Source organism: Miniopterus natalensis, chromosome 14 (assembly GCF_054644295.1).
Source record: "Miniopterus natalensis isolate mMinNat1 chromosome 14, mMinNat1.hap1, whole genome shotgun sequence".
Classification (NCBI taxonomy): domain Eukaryota; kingdom Metazoa; phylum Chordata; class Mammalia; order Chiroptera; family Miniopteridae; genus Miniopterus; species Miniopterus natalensis.
The window spans coordinates 37200730-37227460 of NC_142094.1; the positions used below are offsets into that span (position 1 = coordinate 37200730).

Consider the following 26731-nt stretch of genomic DNA (forward strand, 5'->3'; position numbering starts at 1 on the left):
TCCCTCCTAATTGCTTTCTCTGGAAGCAGCCCGGTGGGGCGCGGATGGGGCGGTAAGGGATGAGAAACTAAGTTTTTGAACTTCCGGAACTTTGGCTAAGTTGCCTTTTTTTCCTTCTCTAGAAAATAAGGGGTCCCATATTCATTACTCCCGCTTCGTTTTAAAACTGACGACTCTCTTCAGAGGAGCACAAAGAATTTTTTTTTTTTCCTTTCTTAAGCGCGCGCAGCCACAGCAAAACTGCTTATACTCCTTCCTCGCCCTCCTCGGTGAAGCGGCGCCCCTCGCGGGGAGCTGACGTCACTTCCGGCGCGCTGACGCTCAGTTCAGCGTGCAGACGCCTGCGTCAGCAAAGAGCGGGGCTGGGGGCACCGGGTTTGAAGTCGTGCGGGTCGGAGGACTGCCGCCTCCGCTGTGTCAGACCCCTGCTCCCGAGCGGCGGCGGCGGGGACGAGCTTCGGGAGGCGGCAGGGCAGATGCCCGAGAGCCCGCGCCGGGACGCCCCGTGCCGCACCGGCCGCTTCTCTCCGCTCCGCGGCCTGGGCCTGCGCCGCTCTGCTCTCTGGAAACTAGCGCCTCAGCGGCGAGGCGCCTAGCTCCCGGGGAACCTCGAACCGCCGGCGCCGGGCCATGGCGGTCTCCAGGTGGGTCTCGCTCCTGACGAGCCGGCGGGGAGTTGGCCCCGGCGAGGCACCGTCTCCTCTCGGTGACCCCACTCCTAGGAGGGAGCGGTTCCCGTTGTCACTGGGCTCGGGCGCCTTCTTCCACAGACTTCGGAGTTCGCCCTGCAGTCTGCGGGGGTTTGGGCTCGGGGTACTCCTCGTGAGTGGTTCAAAAATGTCTTTTTTTCCGTGTGTGGAATTGACTTACTGCCATGATAGAGCTAGTTTTTCTCTTTCCTCGCCGTGTTTCTCTTGTCTGGTTTCTCTTCTCTCTTTCAGTTCTGAGAGAGCCTTTTATCTTAGTATTCTAAGGCTGTTCCCTAACCTCCATTTCACGGGAAAACTTGGTAGTGGGGCTCTAAGTCGGGGTGATTAGAGTACTATTAACTAAGTGATCCTCTAATTACGTTAATATTTTATAGTTACGGCTTCAGGGATATGTTTTTTCCTGAGGACTTTTTTTTTTTTTTTTTTTAAACATTACAGTAGAGTTTTCCTTTTGTGTAGCAGTCGTCAGCATTGTAATCTTCGGCAAATTACCATATTAGTACCATTTCCCTTAACTAAAGCGTGAAAGATCACAAATCTTAAATTACTTAAAAATATTTGTTGCCTATCAATAGGAACGTGTAGGAAAACCAACATATTTGCATACCTTTCCTGCAATATGATAGAATGGTGGGAAAACTTTTTGTCACAGGTTTGATTTTAGTGGGACAGTTCCTGTGATAGCAACCAGAAGGATTTAGCAAGTTCATTCGAGTTCATGAGGTAAGTGTTCATGAGAATTAGGTCCTTCTGCCACATAGACTGAAGGAAAAATGATAGTTCAGAAAACGAATAGTTTTTATTCTTTTTTTCATAATTAATTGAACACATTCCTTGAACACAGTATGTGCTCAAGCTTTATCTGTTTTGCAAGAGAAAGGATCACCTATCTCTCACAGACTCCCTGGATAACTGATGAAATAGTGTGTCGGAGAAGCCCATGGGAGTTGGGTGAAGGGGGTTGCTAGGTACCTAGTATGGAACATTCAATTTTTATTTCATAGATTAATTGAACCCATTCAATGTGAGGATGTTCTTATTTTGTGATATATAAACTGCCTTGAGAGAATGCAAGTGGTATTTTCATTTTTTGCAAATAGAGAAAGTTCTGTCTTCTAATTTGTTACCTTCCGTATAAGTACGTAAATATGTACATTATAAATATATTGACACATAAACTTAATGTGAGATTTGTTTTCCAAGTGATACAGTGTTTAAGGGAATGAGTTGTTCTTGAAATTCCTGTCTTAGAGCTAAGTGTATTTTCGCAGTATTGGATATAGTTTTATACAGACAAAATGACAGTGTTTAAGAAGAGCCTAATCTGCTTGTCCAATGCTAATCTATTTACAGAAGTTTAGGGCACCTAAATTTCTGAATGAATAGATGGGTTTCGAAAGGTACTCCCTTTTCTTCTTGATGTTGGATTTCAAAGGGTAGTGCTCCCCCCCCCCATTCTTTCTTATTCACCTTGCCAAAATTCTATTAAATTCTACTTTTTAAAAAGCCTGTCATGGTTTTATGAAAGAGCTACTGCTGTGCTTATTTTAGTAATAGGTTCAAAGAAAACACATTTGAGACTCTTGTGTTTTTGGGATACTGTCAGTTCTTGCCTTTTTCATTTGCGGATTCACTCTAAATAGCAAACTTGAATTTCAAGCTGGCCTTCTCCATGCACTAAGCAAGTTTCTTTACTAACCAAATATCTTCTTTTTCCTGTTAGTGTATGCTTGTAGAATACAGACTCATTTTAATACTTTATGCAGGGTTGGTGGAAGATAATTCAAGAGATAAAAAGCATATTTGCCAGAATTAAATCTGAAATATTTTTTGCTCTGTTTATATCAGTGCACATAACTGAAATGAGATTGTGTAATATTTTTAGGACCTTGTAAATATTTCCAACAGAAAGGAACAGTAAGTTGGTACCAACATTCCCTCAGTTGCCAGGTTCAGAAAGCTGGGAATAATCATTGACTTCTTCCTCTCTCTTTTCCCCCCATCTAGCAGGTCACCAAACCCATTCTCAACAGTTCTACCTTTCTAGTCTTTTTCTGGTCAGTTGGTTTTCTTTCCATACCAGTTACCACAATTCTGCTTCATACCACCACCTCTAATCCGAGACACCTGCAACAGCAACCATTTGATCTTCTTGCCTCCCATGGCATCTCTAATTTATTCTTCACTTCAGCCATATTATTTGCTAATATTATTTTATGTGGTAATTTTTCTGCTTAAAACTCAATAGTTTTCTAATGACATAGGACAAAGTCCAAATTTGTTAACAAACATATCCTACCAGATCCTTCGTGATTTGGTTCCTGCTTCACCTTTTTAGCTTCAACTTGTGTCAAGTTCTCTTTCTCTCTCTCTCTCCCTCCTTTTTCAATTTGTGTTCTCACCTCCTAATCTTTATCTCTGGAACATTTCTTTCTGTGTCCTGCCCCTAAGTCTGGCTAATTCCAACTTTATATTCTGGGTCTAAGCCTATACCAGTTTGTTCAGGAAGCCTTCTCTGGCTTTACTTCATCTGAGCTATTTGCACCAATGTGTTCTTCTGTCAATCATAATATTTACCATACTTTGTAATTGATTGTTTCATTGTCCTCTTCCCTGCTTGAATTAACATGAACTCTGTGGGAGAACGGAGTAGGTCCGATCTTTCTATCCAGAGTGCCTGGCTTCTAGTATGTGCTCAACATATATATATATATATATATATATTTAACAAGTGATTTTGTTTCTTGTTTTAATACCTGTCATAGTTTACCGTAATTTATGTATAGTAGAATATTTTCAGTGTTTTCTGGTGAGTGCTTCTGAGTTTAGCCACATTTTTTTTTTTTCTCTAGAAGAAAAAGTTTCAGTATTGCTTTGAATATTGGCCAGGCTTATAATTTTAAAAACATAAGTATTATTAGAATTATTTTTAAAAGTTTATAATTGGCACAATTCTGTGATAGTGTGGCATTTTAGAATGCTATAATGTAACTGCATTTTGTATGATCAAATTTTTTAAACCCTGCTTACAGTTTTATAAAGGCCTATAGTTTTATTATACTTTGAATTGTAAGAATGTGACAAATTATGAAGTGCACTGTCAACTCTTGATGTGTGGGTGAGTTAAATCTTGCAAAAACAAATAAAACCCTCCACAAACTTTGCGACCCTCTAAAACTGCAATTACAATTATAGCATTTTTGTGCTTGCTTCAGCAGCACATACACGATTATAGCATTTGAAGTTCTCCATAAAATGCAGTGAAATATTACTGAAAAATGTATAATTCCTTTAGACCCTTAATAAAAGAGTATACAAATGTAGGAGTACAGAACAATGTTGCCCTTTAAATGTGAATGCTGGAAAATCAGCTAAACTCACTACTTGACTTGCTCCTACGAAACTAGCCTCAGCAAAAAAATAAATTAGTATATATTACTGCTTTCATTGTGCTTGCAAACAATTGATATTACAATTGTTAAATCTTTGAATACTGCTGTTTTGCTTTGTGAGACTTTCTCTCAGTATCACCTGTTACCTACCTAGTTGGGATTGGGCCACCAACAATAAAGGCAGCCTTAGAAGAATTGTTAAGGGGTATTATGCTTATTAAGAAGTTGGTGAATCTGTAACATTGTTGAGTTTGATGTCTTAATACAGATTTTTAAAAAAGGTTTTTGATACCTTTGCCTGTTTATGCCACAATTGAATCAGTTGAATGTTGTTTTACACTGACTAGATAATATGAACAGTTTTTCCTTGATCATAGAAAAAAATTTTAAATATAATTTAGAGAATTTTTCCTCAGTGATCTAAGCTAGAAAAGTTCATGTCTAAAATGTCTAGCCAGTAATTAGGATTTGACTATATTAGAAGCCACACCTTACATCTGTGACATATATCTTTGCATTTGAAAATTATGGAGTGTTTAGAAAGGTTTCAGGGAAAAATTGGAACATACCCGTTATGGAAGAAACAAATTGCTACATATGAACAGAACTTTGCTTAGTTTTGTTAAGTCTCTGTCTGCACTGCTGATACTTAGGAACAACATTGTTTCAACAAGTCTGTTCTGCCAAATAAAAGGAAGTTTCTTGATGTGGGGGAAGTTCCAGTGGATCCTTGCTAATGACAGAGAAAATGCTAAAACCACCTTAATTATCTATAAGGCAGCATATATTTCTTGTGTTTGCTAGGCCTATTCCTCCTTTACTGCTAATGTCAACTCATTATAGGATTGACAGAAGTGACTATTAAAAATTACATCCAGTGGGTGCTCTGTATCTGCAGGTTCTGTGTCTGTGGATTGAATCAAAGGTGGATCTGGGTCAAAAATATTTGGGGGAAAGAAGTTACATTATTATTATTGATGTGTACTATGTAGTTAGGCCTACAGTGGTTGCATCTGTACTGAACATGTGCAGACTTGTCATTCCCTAAACAATACAGTATAACAACTATTTACATAGTATTTGCATTGTATTTGGTACTATAAGTAACCTAGAGATGATTTAAAGTACAGTAAGTACTTAGCATTGTTGATAGGTCCTTAAGAGAAACAACGTATAATGAAACCATTTTACCATATGCTAACTGATATAAATAAGAGCTAAGTTCCTATGGCATCTCATCTTCTCATCAACATTATAATAAAATAACCTTAAAATGATGTTATTCGAGGACCTGCTGTACATGGGAGGATGTACGTAGGTTATATGCAAATACTTTGCCATTTTATATAAGGGACTTGAGCATCCGCAGATTTTGGTATCCAAGGGGGAACATAAAATTTAACACTTCAAAGTGTATAATTTTTTGCCCTGCCGGGCGTGGCTCAGCAGTTGAGCATCAACCTAGGATCAGGAGATCGTGGTTTGATTCCCAGTCAGGGCACATGCCTGGGTTGCGGGCTAGGCAGCCAATCAATGACTCTCTCATCATTGTTTCTATCTCTCTCCCCCTTCCTTTCCTCTCTCTGAAATCAATAAAGATATGTTTAAAAAAATAAAAAAATAAAGTGTATAATTTTATATGAAGTTTTAAAACCACAAATATTTCTGCTAAGGAACCTATATTTTATCTTTAAGATTAAGTCATGCATAGGGCAGTAGGTTGTTAGATAGGGACAGAGATTAGTGAAAATGTCCTGAAGAAGATAACACAACTTGTTTTTTGTTTTTAAATATTGTTATTGATTTTTAGAGAGAGGTAGGGAGAGGGGGAGAGAGAAACATCGATATGAGAGCGAAACATCAATTGACTGCCTTCTACACACCTCCTACCCAGAATCAAGCCCAAAACCCCGGGTGTGTGCCCTGACCAGGAATCCAATGGGGGACCTCTCTGTGCGTGGGAGAACACTAAACCAACTGAACCACACTGGCCAGGGCGGTTGTATTTATTTATTTCTTTACTTAGCATTTATTTAACAAATATTTACAGAATTATTTCTATGTTCTAGATGGTGGAGATACAGCAGAGAACAAAAATGGAGTCCCCATTCCCATGGAGTTTATTATATTCTAGTGGGGGAAATACAGTTTATCTAGCATGCACCTGGCCATGCCCCTGGCTTTGGTGTGGTTTCACATCATCATATTCACCCTATGTGGTATCTTAAATTAATCTACTTTCTTGTTTAAAAAACATAACATTAACATAGTTTCAAATTACTTGCAGTATGGACTAGAAGATTTGCATTTTAAAACACCTCTCTAGAGAATTTCTTGGAATTTTTTTTTCTTTTGACTATAACTCTCTTGCTTAATGATAATATGTGGGACTTAGGACAGTGTTCATATCAGATATTTATTTTCTTACCTTACTCCCTATATAATAAAGAGCAGTAAAAATTTAAATAGTTTCTGTTTTAAATTTTAATATGCTTTTGCTAAATGTAAAAAATACATAATAAAATGGATAGACTTGACTGATCATTCTCTTTTAGTTAAGGTTACAAAGCCATTCTTATGAGGTATTCTGTCAGTTGACTTTTCAGTTTTTCAGAGATTAAATTTATTCTGAGAATATTGAGATTAGAAGTATATTGAGGATGTTATGTTTTGTACCTTTTTTCTTTCATCCTCAAATTTCTTAGGAGTGCAAATGCAACATATACATGTTTATTAATGATGAAGTAGTAATCCAGGGCATAGTGGTAGACAAAAGTGGTTTACAGTTATGAGTACGCAAAACACAGAGTTTATTCTTGTATTATTATTAATTAATTGTATTATTTATTTGTATTATAACTGTAAACCTACTTTAGCCCACCCCTATATGATTTCTTTGAATTTCTTTTTATGTCTTTATGAAGTATCATAATGCAAAGAGCTGAAGAGAAGAGGGGTTAGATTGCAGTTGCCAGTATAACCTCTACAAACTTCCTGTACTCTTTCCTTTTTCTAGGCAGTCTTTAGAGCAGTTGCCTAAAATCATAAGTTGGTAAACAAAACATTAATCATGTGTTGTGTGGTTATCTTTCTTAATTAAAATCCAAATTGAAAATGGACCAGATTTCTTATCATCAGTAGATTCTTAAGTAGTGGATATTGTCAGATATAATTACCTTATGTTACTGTTCTATAGTCTTTGGTACCTTTCATTTAGTTGATACCTGTTACCTCTTTCTTCTCCATCTGTCTATCTTCAGAGAATGAAGAATGACATTTTTTTCTACTTAGCTGTTCTGCAAGAGAAGGTTTAACTGAAAGAAGTATTGTGGTAAGTACTGTGTTCCCTCAATCAGCCCTTTTAACTTCCTTTTTCTTCTGACCACCTAGCTTCCTTCAGGACCTCTCCCTCACCAAGGGCCTTGTCTGCCCTCCAACATAATACTGACCCTGTCTCAAGCCCTTGCCCCTCTCACACCAGTTCACTATACCAGCCTTTTTCATTGTGGCCTGTGCCTGATGCTTACCCTGCTTGCCTTTTAGCTGTCTACCTGGGGTAACAGGTCAGACTGCCCTCTTGTCAGATCCTGGTCTGTGCTTTCTTTGTTCTGCCTTTTATGTGGTGTCTAATCTGTTGTCCTGGAGAGAGGAATGGAGAACTCCGAAAGGGGCTTTGAGTCAAGAAGACCCAAGGAAGCAACTTATGTCTCCATTCCTCTATTCAGAGAGGCATGTTTGGTTACCACCAAGGTGGAAGATGTGAGGATAAACAGGCCTGGAACCAGATGAGAGAGTGAGCTGATCTGCTACCCTTAGGGTAGTTGGCTAGTGGAGGAGCACAGGTGACATGACATGGCATTGGGATAAAAGGCTTTGCAGAAAGGAGAGGCAAGAGTAACTGTGTGGCTGAGACAGATCAGCATTAGGTTAGAGAGGAGTTGGTCTTCGGACAGGCATGTGGTCCTAATGAAGCTAGGTAGCAGGGGACCAAAGGAAAGTTTAGGAAGGATGGAAATTAATGAAGGAATACAGTACCTACTTCACGATCTCTTTCAACTTCCTGTTTGGAACAGACGTAACTGTCTTGATGTTCAGAATGCTGAAGTACTGCTCTGCTGATCTTTTCACTATCTGAAACATTACCTTACCCCCAGTTCTGTTATTTTTATAACTTGTTTTTATGTAATACATCTGTTGTAAATTAGGATGTTTCTCGAAGGAAGCAAAAAAATTTTAATATAGCACACTCTCTTTTTTTTGCTTAAATTTGTCCCCAAGAAATCTGAACTTTTCTTTATAATTTTAATTGTAGTAAACACCAACTACTCAACTATATTTAAACACTGTGCAAAGACACTGTGCAGAGTGTTGTGGGGGCAAAAAGAATCATTGAAGGAGGTGAAATCTAATGAGCATAAGACATCATGTGACAACTCAGTGTAAGAGATGCCACAAAACAAAGAATAATAAATACCAGAATCGCCATTTAAGATGAGAATTCATGTGGATTTCAGAAGAGGAAGTGATCTGTATGGTTTAGTAGTTTGAGATGGTTTTAAGAGGGTAAAGGACTTTAAATCTTGATGGATGGGAGCTAGCTGAAGAATTGAACCAAGAAAAAATATTCCAAGTGATGGAAACAATATAGACAAAGTTATGAACACCAAAAAGTTCCATGTTTGGGAGATACTATTTTGTTTTTGATTGCTATCTGATCGGTAAGGGTGAGCCATTAAAAAGTTTAGAGTAAGGTAGTAATTTGATCAAAGGGTGCTTTAGGAAGCAAATCTGGCAAATAAGATCACATTAGTATGGGGTTATGCTCACCAAGCAGTTGAAAGTATGGCACTAGACTTCCAGATGGGCCAGATTTAGGGATTATTTGTACTGTGTTGTAACAGTTTCTTAGGGGAGAAACTGGTAAGAGATGAGCAGCCAAGGATTGAATCTGGGAGAATGTTCATATTAAAAATGTTAAGAGTAGGGAAACCAAGGAAAGAATTGAGTTCAGAGAAGAACAGGGTAATAAAATATGAAAATTTAGGGAGGAAAGTATTTAAAGAATGGAGTATTAGCTGATATCAGATGTCATAGAAGAGTCAAAAAAGTTGGATTTACAAAAAAAATTGGATTTGGATCTTAAAAGTTCATTGGTGACTTTCAGGTGTGTTATTTCAGTAGTAGAGAAGGATTGGGAACTTGATTGATAAGGATTAAATTGTATGATGAAGAATAAAAGGTGATTTTAAACACTGGTTCAAGATACTTGACAGTAAAAAGAAAATGTTCTAGGGGATGGAGGTCAAGGAGTTTATGTTCTCATTAGAGACAGACCTCTGCATATTTGAAGATAGAAAGGAATGGATTAATAAGACAGTGATTTAAGATAGTAGAGAAAGGATAATTGAATAAGCATATAAGGGGATGGTATCAAGAAAACAGTGGGACAGTATCTCAGTCTTGAAGAGTGGGGACTGTTTTCATCTGAAATAGAAAGAGAGGGTAAGTGTAAAGACCAATTTTTAGAGGTATTGAAGAGAGAACTTGATATCATTTGTGTTCCATAGTCTGAATATCTGTGTACTCAGTGAAGTGGTTCGTTCCTTTTTAAGGAATAGGGAATGGTAATTGGGGCTTGAAGAATGTGGAAATGATTGGGGAAAACTTTGAAAACTGTCAATTTTCCTTTAACTTTTTACACATGGATTTATAAACAGGTTAGTATTGTCACTTCCTTAGAGTGTTCATTTTGTGGTCAGCTTTGCTTTTGGTTACAAAAAGAGCAGAAACTCCATATGGAAAAGGAATTATGAAGTAGTTGAAATCTTTGCAGAGGTCTAAGGAACTTGGCATCAGATAAGTCAAAGGTATGAAAAACAATATGTTATATAAGGAAAAAACTATAAAAAATATTGCGATGATGTGAAGCTGTAAACTACAGCTAAATTATCTAGTTTTACCTCCAAAATAAGAGGTTAAGCAAAGTAAGCTTCCCTAAGTTCTCTCTTAAGTGACAGAGGTAGGACCTTTAAAGGTCTCCTAATTTTCAGTCTTGTTTTCCATTTTACCACTGTTTCCTATACGAAAGTGCTGGATCTTTGTGAATGGTATTCATATTGGAGAAACCTGTATTATAAAGAATACATGAGTATATGCAGTACATACACTTATAAATCCACTGTAGCATAAACTTGACCTAAGACTAATATATTCTTTATAGTAAAATGTATTTTTTATAATTTTGCCTGCCTTAGAATATAGACTATTTAAATGAATATTTGTTTTGATACTTAAACAGAAAATAGTTTGTAGATGTTTAAATTTTCAGAAATTTCTTTTCATTGACCATAGGCACTTAAAATCATGTGGTCATGGCAATACGCAGATATTTGTTGGTTCAGAGAAGGTTCTTATAAACATTGTGCCCTGGTTTGACTTAGTAGTTAGAATGTTGGCCCGCACGGACTGCAGGGTCCCGGGTTTGATTCTGACCAAGGGCATGTACCTTGGTTGCAGGGTCCATCCCGGGTCTGGTTGGGGCACACGCAAGAGGCAACCAGTCGATGTGTCTCTCACATCGATGTTTCTCTCTCTCTCTCTCTCCCATTCTCTCCGAAAAGCAATGGAAAAAAAATATCCTTGGGTGAGGATTAAACTAACATGGCAGCCACTTTTAAAGATGAAAGTAAAGGGCATTTTGAGAGTTATGTATGAGATGGATGTGCGAAATAATTTTCTGGGGACAGGGTTTGGGGTCTGACTTAGTCCTAGAACTTTTTAAGAACACCAACTGTCAGAAAACATTTTTCCCCCTTTTCTTATGTCCCACTATCTCTCTGAGTCACCTTATCAAATCCTGTAGCAAAAACTGATGAATAAATGGGTAAAGACAAATATTTAGATAAGCATTGAATGAATAAGATGGGATGTGTTTATGCACAGTGTATGTATAAAGTAAGTTAGTTTTTGCATGTCTTATAAAAACTAATTTCCTTTAATCACTCTGTGTGCCATTCAGTATATTGGGAGCAAAAACTGTGTTGTATTACTCTTTTTTTCTTCTGTGTCACTGGCTTAAATTGCCTCAAATATTTGTCTTGATATCTGTCCTTCTTACATACCCTTAACTATAAAATTTGAACCTTGCCTCTTAGTGTTGTTTTGAAGCAGCTGAAAAGTTTTCATAGTACCTTAGCCTTCTTGACAGAAAAAGATCTGTTTTAATTATATATTTATTACCAGTTGTAATGATTTTGTACTTATTAGTGACTGGCTAGCTGGAAATACTAGCAGAAAAAAGAAAAAAAAAGAAAAACCCTGCCCATTTCATATGCCCCTTAGAGGTTTATTTTATAAAAGGCTTTCAGAGCTTTGGTTTGTAATTTTTTAGCTCTTTATAAATGAAAAAGAATCCCAGGAGTAAAATATGAGCCACTTACAGTTTATTAATGCTTTAATGCTCATAATTAGCTTTGGGACCTTGCTTGCTGCTGCTACTGCTGCTTTAGATAAAATTTGAAGGTGTATTCTCTAAATCTCTCCTTGTATAGGATTGGGCACACTCATAACTTACATCTTGTTTAAAGTACATATTTATTCCATATATGAAGCCGCCTTCCTTTCATTGTGGCATTCACTTTGCCTTATTAAACCTGGTTTGTAGTGTAATGGGACGGCTAGTCCTATATGATATGTGGACAGCTGTGGTAGTTGCTTGTGACTTTCTTTCTAAAACCTTAGGATTTTCCGAATGCCGAAAACAAAGTAATATGCGTTTCCATTCCCCCCCCCCCACACACACACTTATTCCAGGTATAAGGCATTGTAATTTTATTCCAAACTCTCTTCATTGGTGGGATTTGAACAGTGGCACTGTGGCTCCAGAATTTGTGACATTATGTTATGTGCTTTTATAAATTCTTTTCTCAGAGATCTTACTTATTGCCGTATCTGACGCTTCTATACTGAAGACTCATATACCTATGTACCTTTAGTCTCAACTTTCTCCTGAACTTCAGACCTCTATTCCAGCTATACTTTTTGGTGTCTCCTTGCTATCCTTTCCCGACTGCTAGTAAACGTGTCATCTTTTTTTCCTTTTTTTTTTAACCCTCACCCAAGGATATGGTTTTGTGTGTGTGTGTGTTTAATTGATTTTTAAAGAGAGGAAGGGAAGTGAGTGGTGGCGGAACAGCAATTAGTTGCCTTCTGTACACACCTCTACTGGGGATCAAACCCACAACCTAGGTATGTGCTCTGACAGGGAATCAAACCCACCACCTTTTTTTGGTGTACGGGATGACACTCCAACCAACTAAGCCGCCTGGCCAGGGCAGACTTGTCATCTTTTAACATTTCTTCACTAATTCTTCGCATTTCTTTTAATGACATCTTCGTTTTCTAAGATTCAGAGTCTCAGCCTTTTCATTTCCTTAACATTTCATGTAATTACTATACCATGTGTAATTTACTTCAGCATTTCTCTCAACCTCTTTTTAGTGTTCTTGACATGATTAAAGTTCAGGTCTGCACTTTTAGCCTTAAATTATCTAAAAGTTTCCTTCCATTTTATTTCATGCTTCAAACTGCTGCTGGATTAGTCTTTCTAAAACATAGTTCCAGTCCCATCAGTTTCTTAACCCAAGATCTTCATGGTTGAACTATATATTCAAAGGTCTCCGCATTAGAGCTCTAGCTGCTTCTGTAGCTATATCTCCCACTCTTCTGTAGCTATATCTCCCACTCTTCTTTTGAATTACAATCAAGCTGTTAGTCACTTCCTTAAATATAGTCTTTTCTTATTGCTATGTTATTTCTTTTTTTAAAGTTAATTAATTAATTTTTATTGTTCAAAATATTACAGATGTTCCCTTTTTTCCCCATTGACCCCCTTCTGTCCCGTACCCACTCCCCTCCCCAGGCCTTCACCACATTATTGTCTGTATCCATGGGTTATGCATATATGCATGTAGATTCTTTGGTTAACCTCTCCCCTCCCCCCCCACCTTCCCTCTGAGATTCTTCAGTCTGATCCATGCTTCCATGTCACTGAATCTATTTTGTTCATCAATTTATTATGTTCTTTAGTTTCCACATGTGAGATCATGTGATATTTGTCTTTCTCTGCCTGGCTTATTTCACTTAGCATAATGTTCTCCAGGTCCCTCCATACTGTCCCAAAGGGTACAAGAAGTGTCTCTTCCCTGTTCCCTTTTACCACTTCATCTCCACCAGTATTGAAATCTTATTTTCTACCATTCTGGTCCGTCTCATACATCATTTCTTTTATGAGGCCTTTTCAGTATTATGCAGTTGGGGATATAGTGTTTGCTTTCTCTGTTCCCACTCCTTAAATAAGCACTTTGTACGTGTTTTCTGACATGTTTCTTACTGTACTCTATATTCTACTTATTTGTGTATTTGCATTACCCGCTCACCCTACCCTCCATAGCAAGTTACTTGAGAGTAGAGATTCTCCTGCAACCCTAGTATAGGTCTTTGTTCACAGATCTTTAGTACGTTTGTTAACTCATACATATGAGAAAACACGTTTCCGAATAACCATTATATTTTTGTCATTTTAGGCTTGACCGTCTTTTTATCTTACTGGATACTGGCACTACTCCAGTTACAAGAAAAGCTGCTGCACAGCAACTTGGAGAAGTGGTAAAGCTTCATCCCCATGAACTACATAATCTCTTATCTAAAGTAAGAACTCTTTTTTTTTTTTTTTTTTTTAGTATAATATAAATGTGGAAATTTATTCATGGATAGGAACATAAAAGACAGAAATTGTCTTATTTTGTTTTAGTGACAGCTTGTAGTCTTCAGATTCCATTAAATATCTCAACATTTCTCCAAATATTTTTAAATTTTTGCTATTTTTTATTTTATTTTTAATCCTCACCGAAGGATATTTTTCCATTGCTTTTTAAAAAACGGAGGGGAAGAAATATCAATGGGAGAGAGATGTATCGATTGGTTGCCTCCCACATGCACCCCTACTAGTGCCAGGGATTGATCCTGCAACTGAGGTAGGTGCCCTTGACTGGCAATCAAACCCGTGACCCTTTGATCTGAGGGCCCACTCTACCCACTGAGCCAAACTGGCCAGGGCTAAAGTTTTGCTATTTATAATGTATTTATTTTGTTTGTTGCAAGATTTAAAATATTTTGGTTTTTTTTCATCAAGTTTAATTGTTTAAAGGATGTGACAACATAAAACCTTTTACCTGTGGCACAAATTTGATCTGACCCAATTTGGTAATGAACTAAGTTGTTAATCTAGTTTGTTAGTGGTCTAACTTGTTTTTAACCGCTAATAATTATATCATAGTTGGCAGTGTTCAAATGGATGAGTACTCATGGGAATGATTAAAATATATGAGAAGCTAGTTGTCATTACATTCTTAGTAAGTGGAGGCTTTCTGCTTTGGTGGATCAATGTTTTCATAATCCTAGCCTATGTTCTTTCCCTAAGCAATGGCTGCACTTACATTGAACTCTGGGCTTGTAGAAGTAAGCAGCCTGTATGATAGTAAGCAGCAAATTCTGTGTGTTCAACTCTCTAGCATGCAAAGTAAAAATGAGTGCTTTGGGGGAGGGGAGAAGAGGGGATAGGATCAAGGAGCAATATGATAGCCCAGACATCAGAAGCCCCAAGATACCTCTTTTCCCACTAGTCTTACTCTTTTTTTTCATTCTCATTTGTCCCTCCCTGATTCTTATGAGTAGGAGTTCTAAACCCTTTGTTGACATATATAAATCTGTACTGTGTGGTTCCTGCCATAAGGGCTAACAATGACTTTCTTTCCAGTATATTCCCTGCTTAGATATTATCAGAGCTTTCTAACCAAGATGTAGATGGAAAGACAGTGATTTGACAACTACAGGCTCCATATTCTCATTATGGGGAAGGATGCATATTAGGCAATATTGTACTCGTGTAAGGTGGAGGGGTAGAGAAGCATACCCATTTCTTCTCATCCCGAGGGAAGAGAGGAGGATTGAAAGCTGAAACTGGGAACAATGAACAAGACTGATCTGTGCTGTACTGAGAAAAGGTTTCCAACCTTCCCTGTGTGTTCTGGTCTTCGTAGCTGAGACCCCAGCCTACTGGCTGCCATCAAATAATTCCAAAAGAGGCAAAGTTTGTCTTTAGCACCTTCTTACCTCCTAGCCTCTTTTCTCTTCCTTCAGTGTTTTCCAGTTGCCTCTCAGTTTTGTTTTTAAAACAGCTTTATTGAAATATAGTTTACATACAATACAATTTACCCATGTAAAATATGCAATTCAATTATTTTTTTATTATATTCACACATATGTGCAACCATCACCACAATCTAATTTTAAAACATTTTTTATCTCCCCAAAAGAAGCCTCATGTTCATTAGCAGTCACTCTTCATCACTCCTCTCATACTCAGTCCTAGGCAACCACTAATTTAGTTTCTGTCTAATAGATTTGCCTGTTCTGAACATTTTATATAATTGTGTGACCTTTTGTGAGAGGTTTCTTTTACTTAAAATAATATTTTATATTTTCAAGATTCTTTCATATTGTAACATGTCTCATTACTTCATTCCTTTTTATTGCCAGATAATATTCTGTTGTATGGATATACTATATGGATATACCACATTTTACTTATTTGTTCATCAGTCGATGGACATTTGGGTGGTTTCCACTTTTCAGCCTATAATGAAAACGCTGCTATGAAAATCCATTTACAGGGTTTTGTGTGGATGTATGTTTTCATTCCTCTTGGATATATGCCTGGAATAAAATTGCTGGTCATGTTTAACTTCATGAAGAACTGCCTCACTTTTCCAAACTAGCTCCACTGTTTTACATTCCCAATTATAGTGTTATGAGAGATCTTAATTTCTCCACATCCTTGCCAGAACTTGTTATTAACTGATTTTGATTATATCCATACTAGTGAGTGTAAAGTGGTATCTCATTGTATTTTTGGTTTGTATTTTCCTAATGACTAATGATGTTGAACGTCTTTTCAGGTGTTTATTGACTATTTATCTTTTATGGAGAATAGCCAGATCCTTTGCCTGTTTTTAAAGTGGGATATTTGGGTTTTTTTAATTAAGTTGTAAGAGCTCTTTATATACTTTGTATACAAGTCCCTTATCAGGTATTTGATTTGCAGATATTGTGTTCCAGTCTGTGGGTTGTCTTTTCACTTGCTTGATAGTATCCTTGAAGCACAAAAGTTAACTACTTTTTATGAAGTTCAAATTTTTTTTTTTTAACATCACTTGTGCTTTTAGGGTTGTATCTAAGAAACCCTTACCTAACCCACTGTCACAAAGATTTATCCCTGTGTTTTAAGAATTTAATAGTTTCTAGCTCTTACTTTTAGACTTGTGGCCCATTTGAGTTAGGGGTTTAAAATCATTATTTTGTTGCCCCAGCACCATTTGTTGATAAAAACTGCTCTTTACCCATTGAATTATCTTGGCACTCTTGTTGAAAATCAGTTGACCATAGACACATAGTGTTGTTTCTGGACTCTCAGTTCTTTTTTGTTTGTTTGTTTAATTGATTTTATAGAGATAGAGGAAGAGAGAGAGAGAGAGAAACATAGATTTGTTGTTCCACTAATTTATGCATTCATTAGTTGCTTCTTATATGTGCCCTGACCAGAGATCAAACCTGCAACCTGGGCATATCAGAGACAGTGCTCTAACCAACTGAGCTTCCTGGCCAGGGCTTGGACTCTCAATTCTATTCCATTAATCTATGTGTCTGTCCTTTTGCCAGTATCACACTGTCTTGGTAATTATTGCTTTAATAGTAAGTTTGATTATTCTTTTATTCTTTTCAAGATTGTTTGGTTATTCTGGGTCCCTTGCAGTTCCATATAAATTTTAGGATTAACTTGTTCATTTCTGTAAAACGCTAGCTGAGATTTTGAAGAATTTTATTGAATCTGAAGATCAATTTAGGGAGTATCAACTATCTTACAATATTCTTCCAGTCCATGATCATGAGGTGTCTTTATTTAGATCTTACTTAATTTCTTTCAATAGTATTTTGAATTTTTGTAATTTTCAGTAGTCAAGTCTTGCACTTCTTTTGTTAAATTTATTCTTAAGTATTTTATAGTTTTTGATGCTGTTTAAATGGGATTGTTTTCTATTTTATTTTCAGATTGTTTATTGAAAGTTTTATAGGAACACTTTCCACTGATTTTTATCTCTTGCAATCTTATTGAACTCATTCATTCTTCTAGATTTTATAACTTTTTGCATTAAATAATCGGACTTAATATACACTTTGCTTTTTAGCACGTTAAAAGCTATGCTATTTTTCAAATGCACTTAAGTATTCTTTTATTAAAAGTTCCTTTTTTAAGGTGTAGTGATATTTCCTGTGAATGATATAATCTTATAAGTGATTTTAATAATTTCAAGATGTTTTATATAAATTTGAGGGCTGCTAAATTATAAATTAATAACATGTAAATTTCTATTTCTCTGTTCTGGCTACCTTGAACAAACAACACTTTTTTGGTATCTAACTTTTATTTTATCATTTTTTAAGGTGTTGATATACTTAAGGAGTACAAACTGGGATACTCGGATAGCAGCAGGACAAGCTGTTGAAGCTATAGTGAAAAATGTACCTGAGTGGAATCCAGTGCCAAGAACCAAACAAGGTGCTTTTAAGTGGAAAACTTGTTTGCAGTAAACACCTAACTATAGAGTTAACTAAACTATACATTTTACATTTTAATAATTTTTATTTTAATTTAAAGCCTTAATTTTTATGGTTTTAGATGTAGCCTTGTCAAGAAATGACATTGAATACGGTGATTTTCACCATGCTTTAAAAAAAACACTACTAAACCAAATGTTTTCATATTTATTTTTTAAATTATTAATTCTACAGTATATTTGACTTACAGAGATTATTACTTACCTGAAGGAATTTATGTCCTAAAAAACAAAAATAAATCAGTACAAAATAAATATTTGAAATAGTCTATTTTTCTGTTGGTGGAAGAATAGTGTATTTTCTAAATTTAAGCACAATTATGTATGAATATTTGGATGGATATGCCTAGTTTTTTGTTTTTTTTTAAATTTTTAGTTATTGATTTGAGAGGGGGGGAAGGAGGAGAGAGAAAGAGAAAGAAACATTGATTTGTTGTTCCACTTATTTATGCATTCATTGGTTGATTTTTGTATGTTCCCTGACCAGGATGCCTAGTTTTTTTATGTGTCCTTTAGATGTCTTGTAGTGGAAATTACTTTTCTGACTTCCTGTAATGATATTTAAAAATGAGTGTATGCTTTTAAAAATGTGCAAAGGTGCACATTTTAATTAAGTGAAAATTTAATACAGTGTAACTGAGTTTCATTTTCAAGTCACTTTGATAATGCTTTTATCATAATTCTTAGATTGTCTAAAATTTTTGCTTTAATTTGCTGGCACATATTATTTTGAGTGATTATGTTAATTTGTCTTTTCTTTCATCAAATGAAATGTATAACCATAAGAAGTTATAACTTGTTTTTAGAAAAGAACCTTTCCCAGCTTATTATCCATGATTATTTTGGTATAAAGAGATGGTAGAACTCAGATTCTGATTTACAAAACTTACTAAATTAGTTACACTGACATTAAAATTTATAGTAAGATTGCTTATTATCATAACTATAAAACTTAAAATATTTGTAGCATTTCTCTTTGAGCAATTAGGCTTTAGTTTATAGATGAATTATATGCAAATGCCAGCTAAACACACCAGTGGATAATTATAATATATTTTAAAATTTATAATGGCATACCTTTTTGGGGAAGAATACAGAATATTTTGTAGATATTTTTAGGCCTCAGATGGATATATAATATTAGCAATTTACCAGGGGATTATAATTAGCTTCATGTTATGAGAAGTGAGCTCTATTGAATAAGTAGTTGCTTTGTTTTCCAGATATTCCTCAGGTATAGGGAGAGGAATGATGCTTATTAGTCTTATTTATGAATATGTTCCATGAATATGTTTATCTTTCAATTTAGCACTATAATAAACTCATACTGTTACCTTGGTATTTTTACACAATTCAACAGTAAGTGTAGACAGCATGATATTTAACATATGTATTTCAACATGGGGGGGATTCATTTTTTCATATAACATTGTGCTTTTATAGTCAAAAACAGCTATACATACACCCACTAACATTCTGATAGTTTGTAGGAGGGGAGCCACCATCTAAATAGTTTATTCATAAATAAACCCACAGTAGTGTTTCTGTTTCCTTCCCCTTTTACTTTTAAAATATTACCCATCTACCACAAGTAATGCTTTTTTCTTTCATTTTACATTTTGGCTATGTGATCAAATTAAATATTTTTAAACCTCATCTAGAACCTACTTCAGAAAGTGCTATGGAAGATTCATCTACTACAGATCGATTGAATTTTGACAGATTTGATATATGTAGATTATTACAACATGGGGCGTCACTGTTGGGATCTGCTGGTGCAGAATTTGAAGTACAAGATGAAAAATCAGGTATGTAGTAATCCCATAGAAGAAAGTCTGAAATGCGTTTGTTCAAACCAATTTATCACTTGATATGCTATGTATCAGTCATGCAAAATATGTCACAAAATGTAATACATTGTCTGAAATTTGCAGTCTGGGTTTGGGGATGCTATGAGTGGGGAGATAACCAGAAGTACTTTAGAGCTACCATATGAATATTTTTCTTCCCTTAACTGAACATGTACTATACATACAGGGAGGGGCAAAAGGAGGCTTACAGTTGTTTGTATGGAAAAGTAATACAATAATTAATAAGTAATACAAGAATAAACTCTGTGTTTTGTGTATTCACAACTGGAAAACTACTTTTGCCCCACTCTATGCATTATTAATGGATACATATTAATATTTCAGCAGTCATTTTATGTAATAGAGACTTAAATTGTTACCCAAGTGCCTCAGTTGAATAGATTTTAAAAGCCAGATTGTGGTAATGTTTTCACAGTTATGGAAATCTGAGAGGCTATATGATAATTTTCTTTTTATTGTGGGTTTTAAATTTTAAACAATTGGATCTTTTCTTGCTGATGACCAACGCAAAAACTAAAAATGAAAAATAAATCTTGGATAGGTAATTGTCCCATTATCTTTAAACTTACAGAATCTATCTGGATATAAAATAAATGTTTTGGCCATTCAAGATTGATGCCTTGAGTGGAAAAAACCTTGATGTTTTTAATGGATTTGTAAGTAAATAAGTTGTTCTTTTGACTAAAACCAAAACAGAACAGTGTTTTGTTTTGTTGCTAATTAAATTAATCACTTCAAAGTATATATCTCTAGCTAAGCTAATGAAATGATCTTCAATTTGTACATGTTTAGAAAATATCAAGTACCGATTCCCTCTTGCTTAATATGGTTTCTGTTGAGAATACAATTTAATTATTTTTGGAGAAAATTAAGAGGAAAATTTGCTCAAGATCCAGAAAAGCAATGGGGAGGTAGAAACGTTTCAATTTGAAAAAAGTTATTTCTAAACAGTAAGTGTAATAATCTTACTAGGATACCCTTGGACTCTATCAGAGATCTTTGGCCTTAATCAAGGAATAAAAGTCAGTGTCTCCTTTGCCATTAAAAAAAAAATTCTTGTTTGGGTCTTACCCCAGAGATGATTCTGACTTAATAGATCTCTGGAGAGCTCTAGGAAATTGTATTTAAAAGAAAAACTCCACTTGTGACTGTTATGTAATCAGGATTGGAAACCCTGGAACTCAGTTTTAAATGCTGCTAAGTCACAGCATGCTGAACAGTGCTTATTTAAAATCCTCAAATTAGGTTTTCTTTAAATGTCTGTTCATCTCTGTTTTTCTCATGTATATGAAGAACACATCCATGATTAGTTCAGGTGCTGGTCTGAGTTTCCTTTGCAGTTGTATAGGTTATTTTTCCCAGTAAGACTTTCCCTAGAACAAGAGGACTAATCTGGGTCCTAGTATTTTACCCTCAGGGTAGAGCAGCCTTAAAAATTAAAATAGCTTTATTGAAATATAATTCACATTTTATACAATTCACTCATTTTAAAAGTGTATTAAGTCTGTGGTTTTTAGTATATTCACAGCTATGTGCAATTTTAGAATATTTTCATTACCTAATGAAGAAACTCCATATCCTTTAGCTATCACTCTTTTATCCCCCTACTTCGTTTCCTCACCTTTCAAGCCCTGAGTGACTTTTTGTCTCTATAGATTTGCCTATTCTGGACATTTCATGTAAATTGAATCATAAATCTGTGGCCTTTTGTGACTGGCTTCTTTTACTTAGCAGAATGTTCCTAAGGTTTATCTGTATTGTAGCATATGTCAGTACTTCTTTTTTTTGTTAATCGTCATCCGAGGATATTTTTCCATTGTTTTTTTTTTCTTTTTTTTAAGAGAGTGGAAGGGAGGGAGAGGGAAGGAAGGAGGAAGGGAGGGAAGGAGGGGTTGAGAGAGAGAGAGAGAGAGAGGGAGGGAGGGAGGGAGGGAGGGAGGGAGGGAGGAAGGAAGAGAGGGAGAGAGAAACATTGATGTGAAAGAGACACATCAATTGGTTGCCTCCCACACCCACCCCGACTGGGGCCTGGGATCCAACCTGCAACCCAGGCATGTGCCTTTGACCGGGAATTGACCCCACAACCCTTTGGTTTGAGGGCTGATGCTCTAACCACTGTGGAACACCAACCAGGGCTTCATTTTATAAAAATTAGTTTTTATTACTGTTATAGGATATATTCACTTTTAAATTATGGTAGATAAATTACATAAAATTTAACATCTTGCCCATCTTTAAGTGTACATACCATTCAGTAGTATTAAGTCCACTCATATTGTCATGCAGCCAATCTCCAGAACTCTTTTCATCCTGCAAAATTGAAATTTATACCAATTTAACAACAATTCCCATTTCTCCCTCTCCCTCAGCCCCTGGCAGTCCCTATTCTGTTTTTTGTCTTTATGAATTTGAGTACTCTCCGTACTTCATGTAAGTGGAATCTTACATTATTTGTCCTTTTGTGACTGACTTATTTCTCTTAACATGATTTCCTCAGAGTTCATTCGTGTTATACTATGTGTCAGAATTTCTTTCCTTTTTAAGGCTGAATAATATTTCAGTGTGTGTTTATACTACATTTTGTTTTTCCATCAGTGGGCACTTGGATTGCTTCTATCTTTTGGTTATTGTGAATAATGCTTCTATGAACATGGATAAACAGTATCCATTTGAATTCCTGCTTTCAGTACTCTTTGGGTATATACCCATATACTGAGAAGTAGAATTACTGGATCATATGTTAATTCTTTTTTTTTTTTTTTTTTTAATCCTCGCCCCTCACCCGAGGATATTTTTTTCTATTGCTTTTCAGAGAGAGTGGAATGGCTAGGAGAGGGGGAGAGAGAGAGAAACATCAATTGGTTGCCTTCCACTTCCCTTGACCTGGGCTGGGGATTGAGCCTGCAATCAAGGTACGTGCCTTTGGCCAGAATTGAACCCTTCAGTCCTCAGGCTGATGCTCTAACCACTGAGCAGAACTGGCTAGGGCTGTTAATTTTATTTTTTATTTTTTAGGAACTGTCATACTGTTTTCCATAGTGGCTACACCATTTTACATTCTTACCAATGAATGCACAAGGTTTCTAATTTCTCCATGTCCTTGCTGCATTGGGGGACTCGTAGCTGGTATATTAAATTAAGGATATGCAGATTATGACCTGCTGAATGAGGCACAAGCCACCCACACAGATAGCTCCCTCATCATCTGAACTTCTGCTTTGGGGAAGTGGAAACCTCAGAGTTGCTTTAATTAAAGGCACACTTTCAACATAGTTCACTCACACAAAGGAAGTAAAGTTGGAAGAATTATGCCTTACAGATCCTAGAAATGGCTGGGGATGGGGGGCAGTGAGTTGGGGGAAGGGCAGTCCTCTGTCTCAGGTCATGAACCAGGAGATCAGAGTAGCAGGCACCTATTACTTATAAGGTGGTTGGGGGGAAGGTCACTAATTTTCCCCAGGTTTACTCTGGTTATTTTAAAAGGTGCCCTGGGAAAAGCAAAGTGGGAAGTTGTGGTGGGAATCCTAAGCTCAAGCTCTTATCTAAATGTCCAAACTCTGCGCAGGAGGAGGGTTGTCATATTGTAAAATGCCTAAGCAGCACCTCAGAATAACTGGTTTTTCATCACATTTTTAACACTTGTTATTTTCTGGGGGGGGGTTGTTTTGTTTTGTCTTTTTTATGACAGCCATCCTGATGATTGTGAAGTGGTGATACTTCATTTTATGGCTGACTGATATTCCATTGTATGGATATCACATTTTGTTTATCCATTTGTTGGTTGATGACATTTGGGTTGTTTCCACCTTTTCGCTATTATGAATAATGCTGCAATAAACATTTATATACAAGCTTTTGTTCAGACATATGTTTTCATTTTTCCTGTGTAGATACCTAAGAGTGGAATTGCTGGGTCATATGGTAACTATATTTTACCATTTATGGCATTACCATTCTGAGGAAATGCCAGACTGTTTTCTAAGGTGGCTCAACCATTTTACATTCCACCAGCAGTATGTGAGGGTTCTGATTTCTCCACGTTCTTGACCACACTTGTTATTAACTGACTTTGATTAATATCCATACTAGTGAGTGTGAAGTGCTATCTCGTAGTTTTGATTTGCACTTTCCTGATGACTAGTAATCATATTGAACATCTTTTCATGTGTTTATTGACCATTTGTATATCTTTGGAGAACTGTCTTTTCAGATCCTTTGCCCATTTTTAAGTGGAATATTGTTCTTTTATTACTGAGTTGGAAGATATATATATTCTAGATACAAACCTTTTGGTTGATATAAGATTTACAAACATATCCTCTCATTTTGTGGGTAGTATTTTCACTTTCATGATGGTATCCTTTGAAACACAAAAGTTACTAATTTTGAGGAAGTCCATTTTATCCCCCCCTCCCTCAAGCTTTTGATGGCATGTATTAGAAACTATTGCCAAATCTAAGCTCACTTACCCGTAAGTTTTATTCTAAGAGTTTTATAGCTTTAGCTCTTACTACCAGGTATTTGATTTATTTTGAATTAATTTTTGTATGTGTTGTGGGGTTATGGATCAATTTCATTCTTTTACATGTGGCTATCCTGTTGTCTCAATATGATTTGTTGAAAAGAACTATTTTCCCCCACTGAATTGTCTGGCACCCTTGTTGAAAACCAGTTGGTCATAGACAGTTTTATTTCTGGATTCTCAATTCTATTCTGTTAGTATCTGTCCTTATGCCAATAGCTCATTGTCTTGGTTACTGTTGCTTTGTTGGTAAGTTTAAAAATCAAGAAGCATGGTCCCTTCAGCTTTGTTGTTGTTGTTTTTAAAACAGCACAGTTTGTTTTTTAAAAATATATATTTTATTGATTTCAGAGAGTGGAAGGGAGAGGGAGAGATGTAGAAACATCAGTGATGAGAGCATCATTGGTTGGCTGCCTCCTGCACACCCCCTACTGAGGATTGAGTCTGCAACCTGGGCATGTGCCCGGACCCGGGATCAAACCCTGACCTCCTGGTTCATAGGTCAACGCTCAACCACCGAGCCATGCCAGCAGGGCTTGTTCTTTTTTTAGGATTGTTTTGGATATTCTGGGTTTTTTATTTTCTGTGTGAATTTTAGGATGAGTTGTTCAATGTCTGCAGAAAAGCCAACTAGTATTTATAGGAATTGTGTTGATTCTGTATATCATTTTGGGAATTATCACAGTGATCCATGAACATGGAATGTTCTTTAATGTCTTTCACTAATATTTTGTCATTTTCAGAATGTAAGTTTTAATTTTTGCTTTTGATGCTATTGTAAGTAGAATTGTTCTCTTAATTTCATTTTTGAGTCGTTTGCTGCTTTAAGTCTTTTTTCCCCCCTCCCTGTTCTTTATTTACTTATTTATTTTTAATATATGTTTTAATCAGATTAGTTTTAGAACAAATAAAATAGGACATTAGAGAAAAAATTACTTAAAAATAGTTGTATTTATATTCCACAATTTGCTCAAATACTGGTTTTCTTATAAACTTTCTACAGGATGTTTTTTAAACAAATTCTTCACATTGTGTCTTAGTGACTATGACTTACGGAATTTCAGGGAAATAGTTCTGTGTGTTTTTATAGCTTAATTTGTACTAAAGAGATGGTAGATGGTCACATGCAGTCATTGTGGGATTCTAACATGACATTTAGTGAGTTTTCTGATGTGGACCATCCCTTTGATGCTGAAGATAATGCTTCTGTTGAAAGAAGTGATTGCAGATTTGGATTGCTGCTCTCTATATCTTCCAGTTTTTCTTTTTTATCTTCCCAATTAATGTGAAATTTTGTGACTCAGGGATTAGATGCCAAAATGTTCCTTTGAAGCTTAGAAAAGTCTGGTTTTACTGGTGGCTTTTCCTTTAATTCTGTCTCTGTACATTTGTTATTTACATAATAGCCAATTCTAGTAAATTCTTGATAGGTGCATGTAGTTAGCACAACTCTTAACACCTACAGCATCTGCATCTGAAATGGGTCCTGGATTAGGTGCATCAGCCTGAAATACAAACATATGCCTTCCTGCAGGAACAGGGTCCACTAAAACAGCCTAAAACTTGATTGTATTCTTCACTTTTTGCAAAGCCTACATAGATAATTTCCATTCCAAGTCTTTAGACAGGTCCTCGATGTACTCGAACATGATCTTGAACTGGAATGGGTTGTAGAAAGGAGAAGGGTTATCCGGCACCACTACATTGTTCACCTGAACTTTTGCTGTATTTTGAAAAAAAAAAAACAAAAAACAATGGGAATGGGGGCTTGTTGCGGCACAATAAAGTCTAACGCGGCCATTCCTGGAAGACCCCAGACCCAGACCCAGCGCTGGCCTGATGTCGTGCAGCGGCGACTTGAGAAACTTTTTTCCCCTCTTTTTATTTACACAGGAACACTCCACAGTGGTTTTTTTTGGTGTTTTTTTTTTTAATTTTTATTGTTGAAAGTATTACAGATGTCCCCTTTTTTCCCCATTGACCTCTTCTATCCTGCACTCACCCCCCACCTGCCCCAGGCCTTTACCACACTATTGTCTGTGTCCATGGGTTATGAATATATGCATATAAATTCTTTGGTTTTGCAGCTTTCCCATTTCACTGAACTACAGCCCATTGTGCTCTGATTACTAGCATTGTTGCCCACAATTGGCTGTACCGGAGCTCTGAGCTCTCCTTGTTCTTTTAGATTGGGTACTTTGTATTTCTCTGTAAGTTCACTTACACTCTGTTGTATCTCCATTTTTCAGATAATGTATTTCCAGACCTACTTCTTTTTTAAAAAATAGTTTTATTGGCATATTTTGTACATCATATAATGAACTATTTCAAGTGTGATTCTTTGTTTGGTTCTTTTTTTATAGTTCCTGTTTCTCTATTGAGGTCTCCTTTATTTTCATTATTGTGATAGTATATTTCTTTACATTGAGCATTGTTAAACCTGAAGCTTAAAAATCTTGTCGTCATCGCCCTGCTGGTATGGCTCAGTTAGTTGGAGCATCTT

The 26731-nt window shown here is 36.2% G+C and overlaps 1 protein-coding gene and 1 pseudogene across 1 annotated transcript in view; one reads left to right on the plus strand and one right to left on the minus strand.

The window, feature by feature from the left end:
• Positions 1 to 406: 406 nt before the first annotated feature.
• Positions 407 to 26731, plus strand: part of BTAF1 (B-TFIID TATA-box binding protein associated factor 1) — an 83415-nt gene continuing 57090 nt past the window's right edge. The window contains exons 1-4 of the mRNA XM_016220768.2: positions 407 to 644; positions 13687 to 13810; positions 17663 to 17777; positions 19497 to 19643. Coding sequence (XP_016076254.1) covers positions 631 to 644; positions 13687 to 13810; positions 17663 to 17777; positions 19497 to 19643 — 400 coding nt within the window. The 5' untranslated portion in view covers positions 407 to 630. The remainder of the gene's footprint in view (positions 645 to 13686; positions 13811 to 17662; positions 17778 to 19496; positions 19644 to 26731) is intronic.
• LOC107543243 (histone chaperone ASF1 pseudogene) lies at positions 25349 to 26470 on the minus strand (annotated as a pseudogene).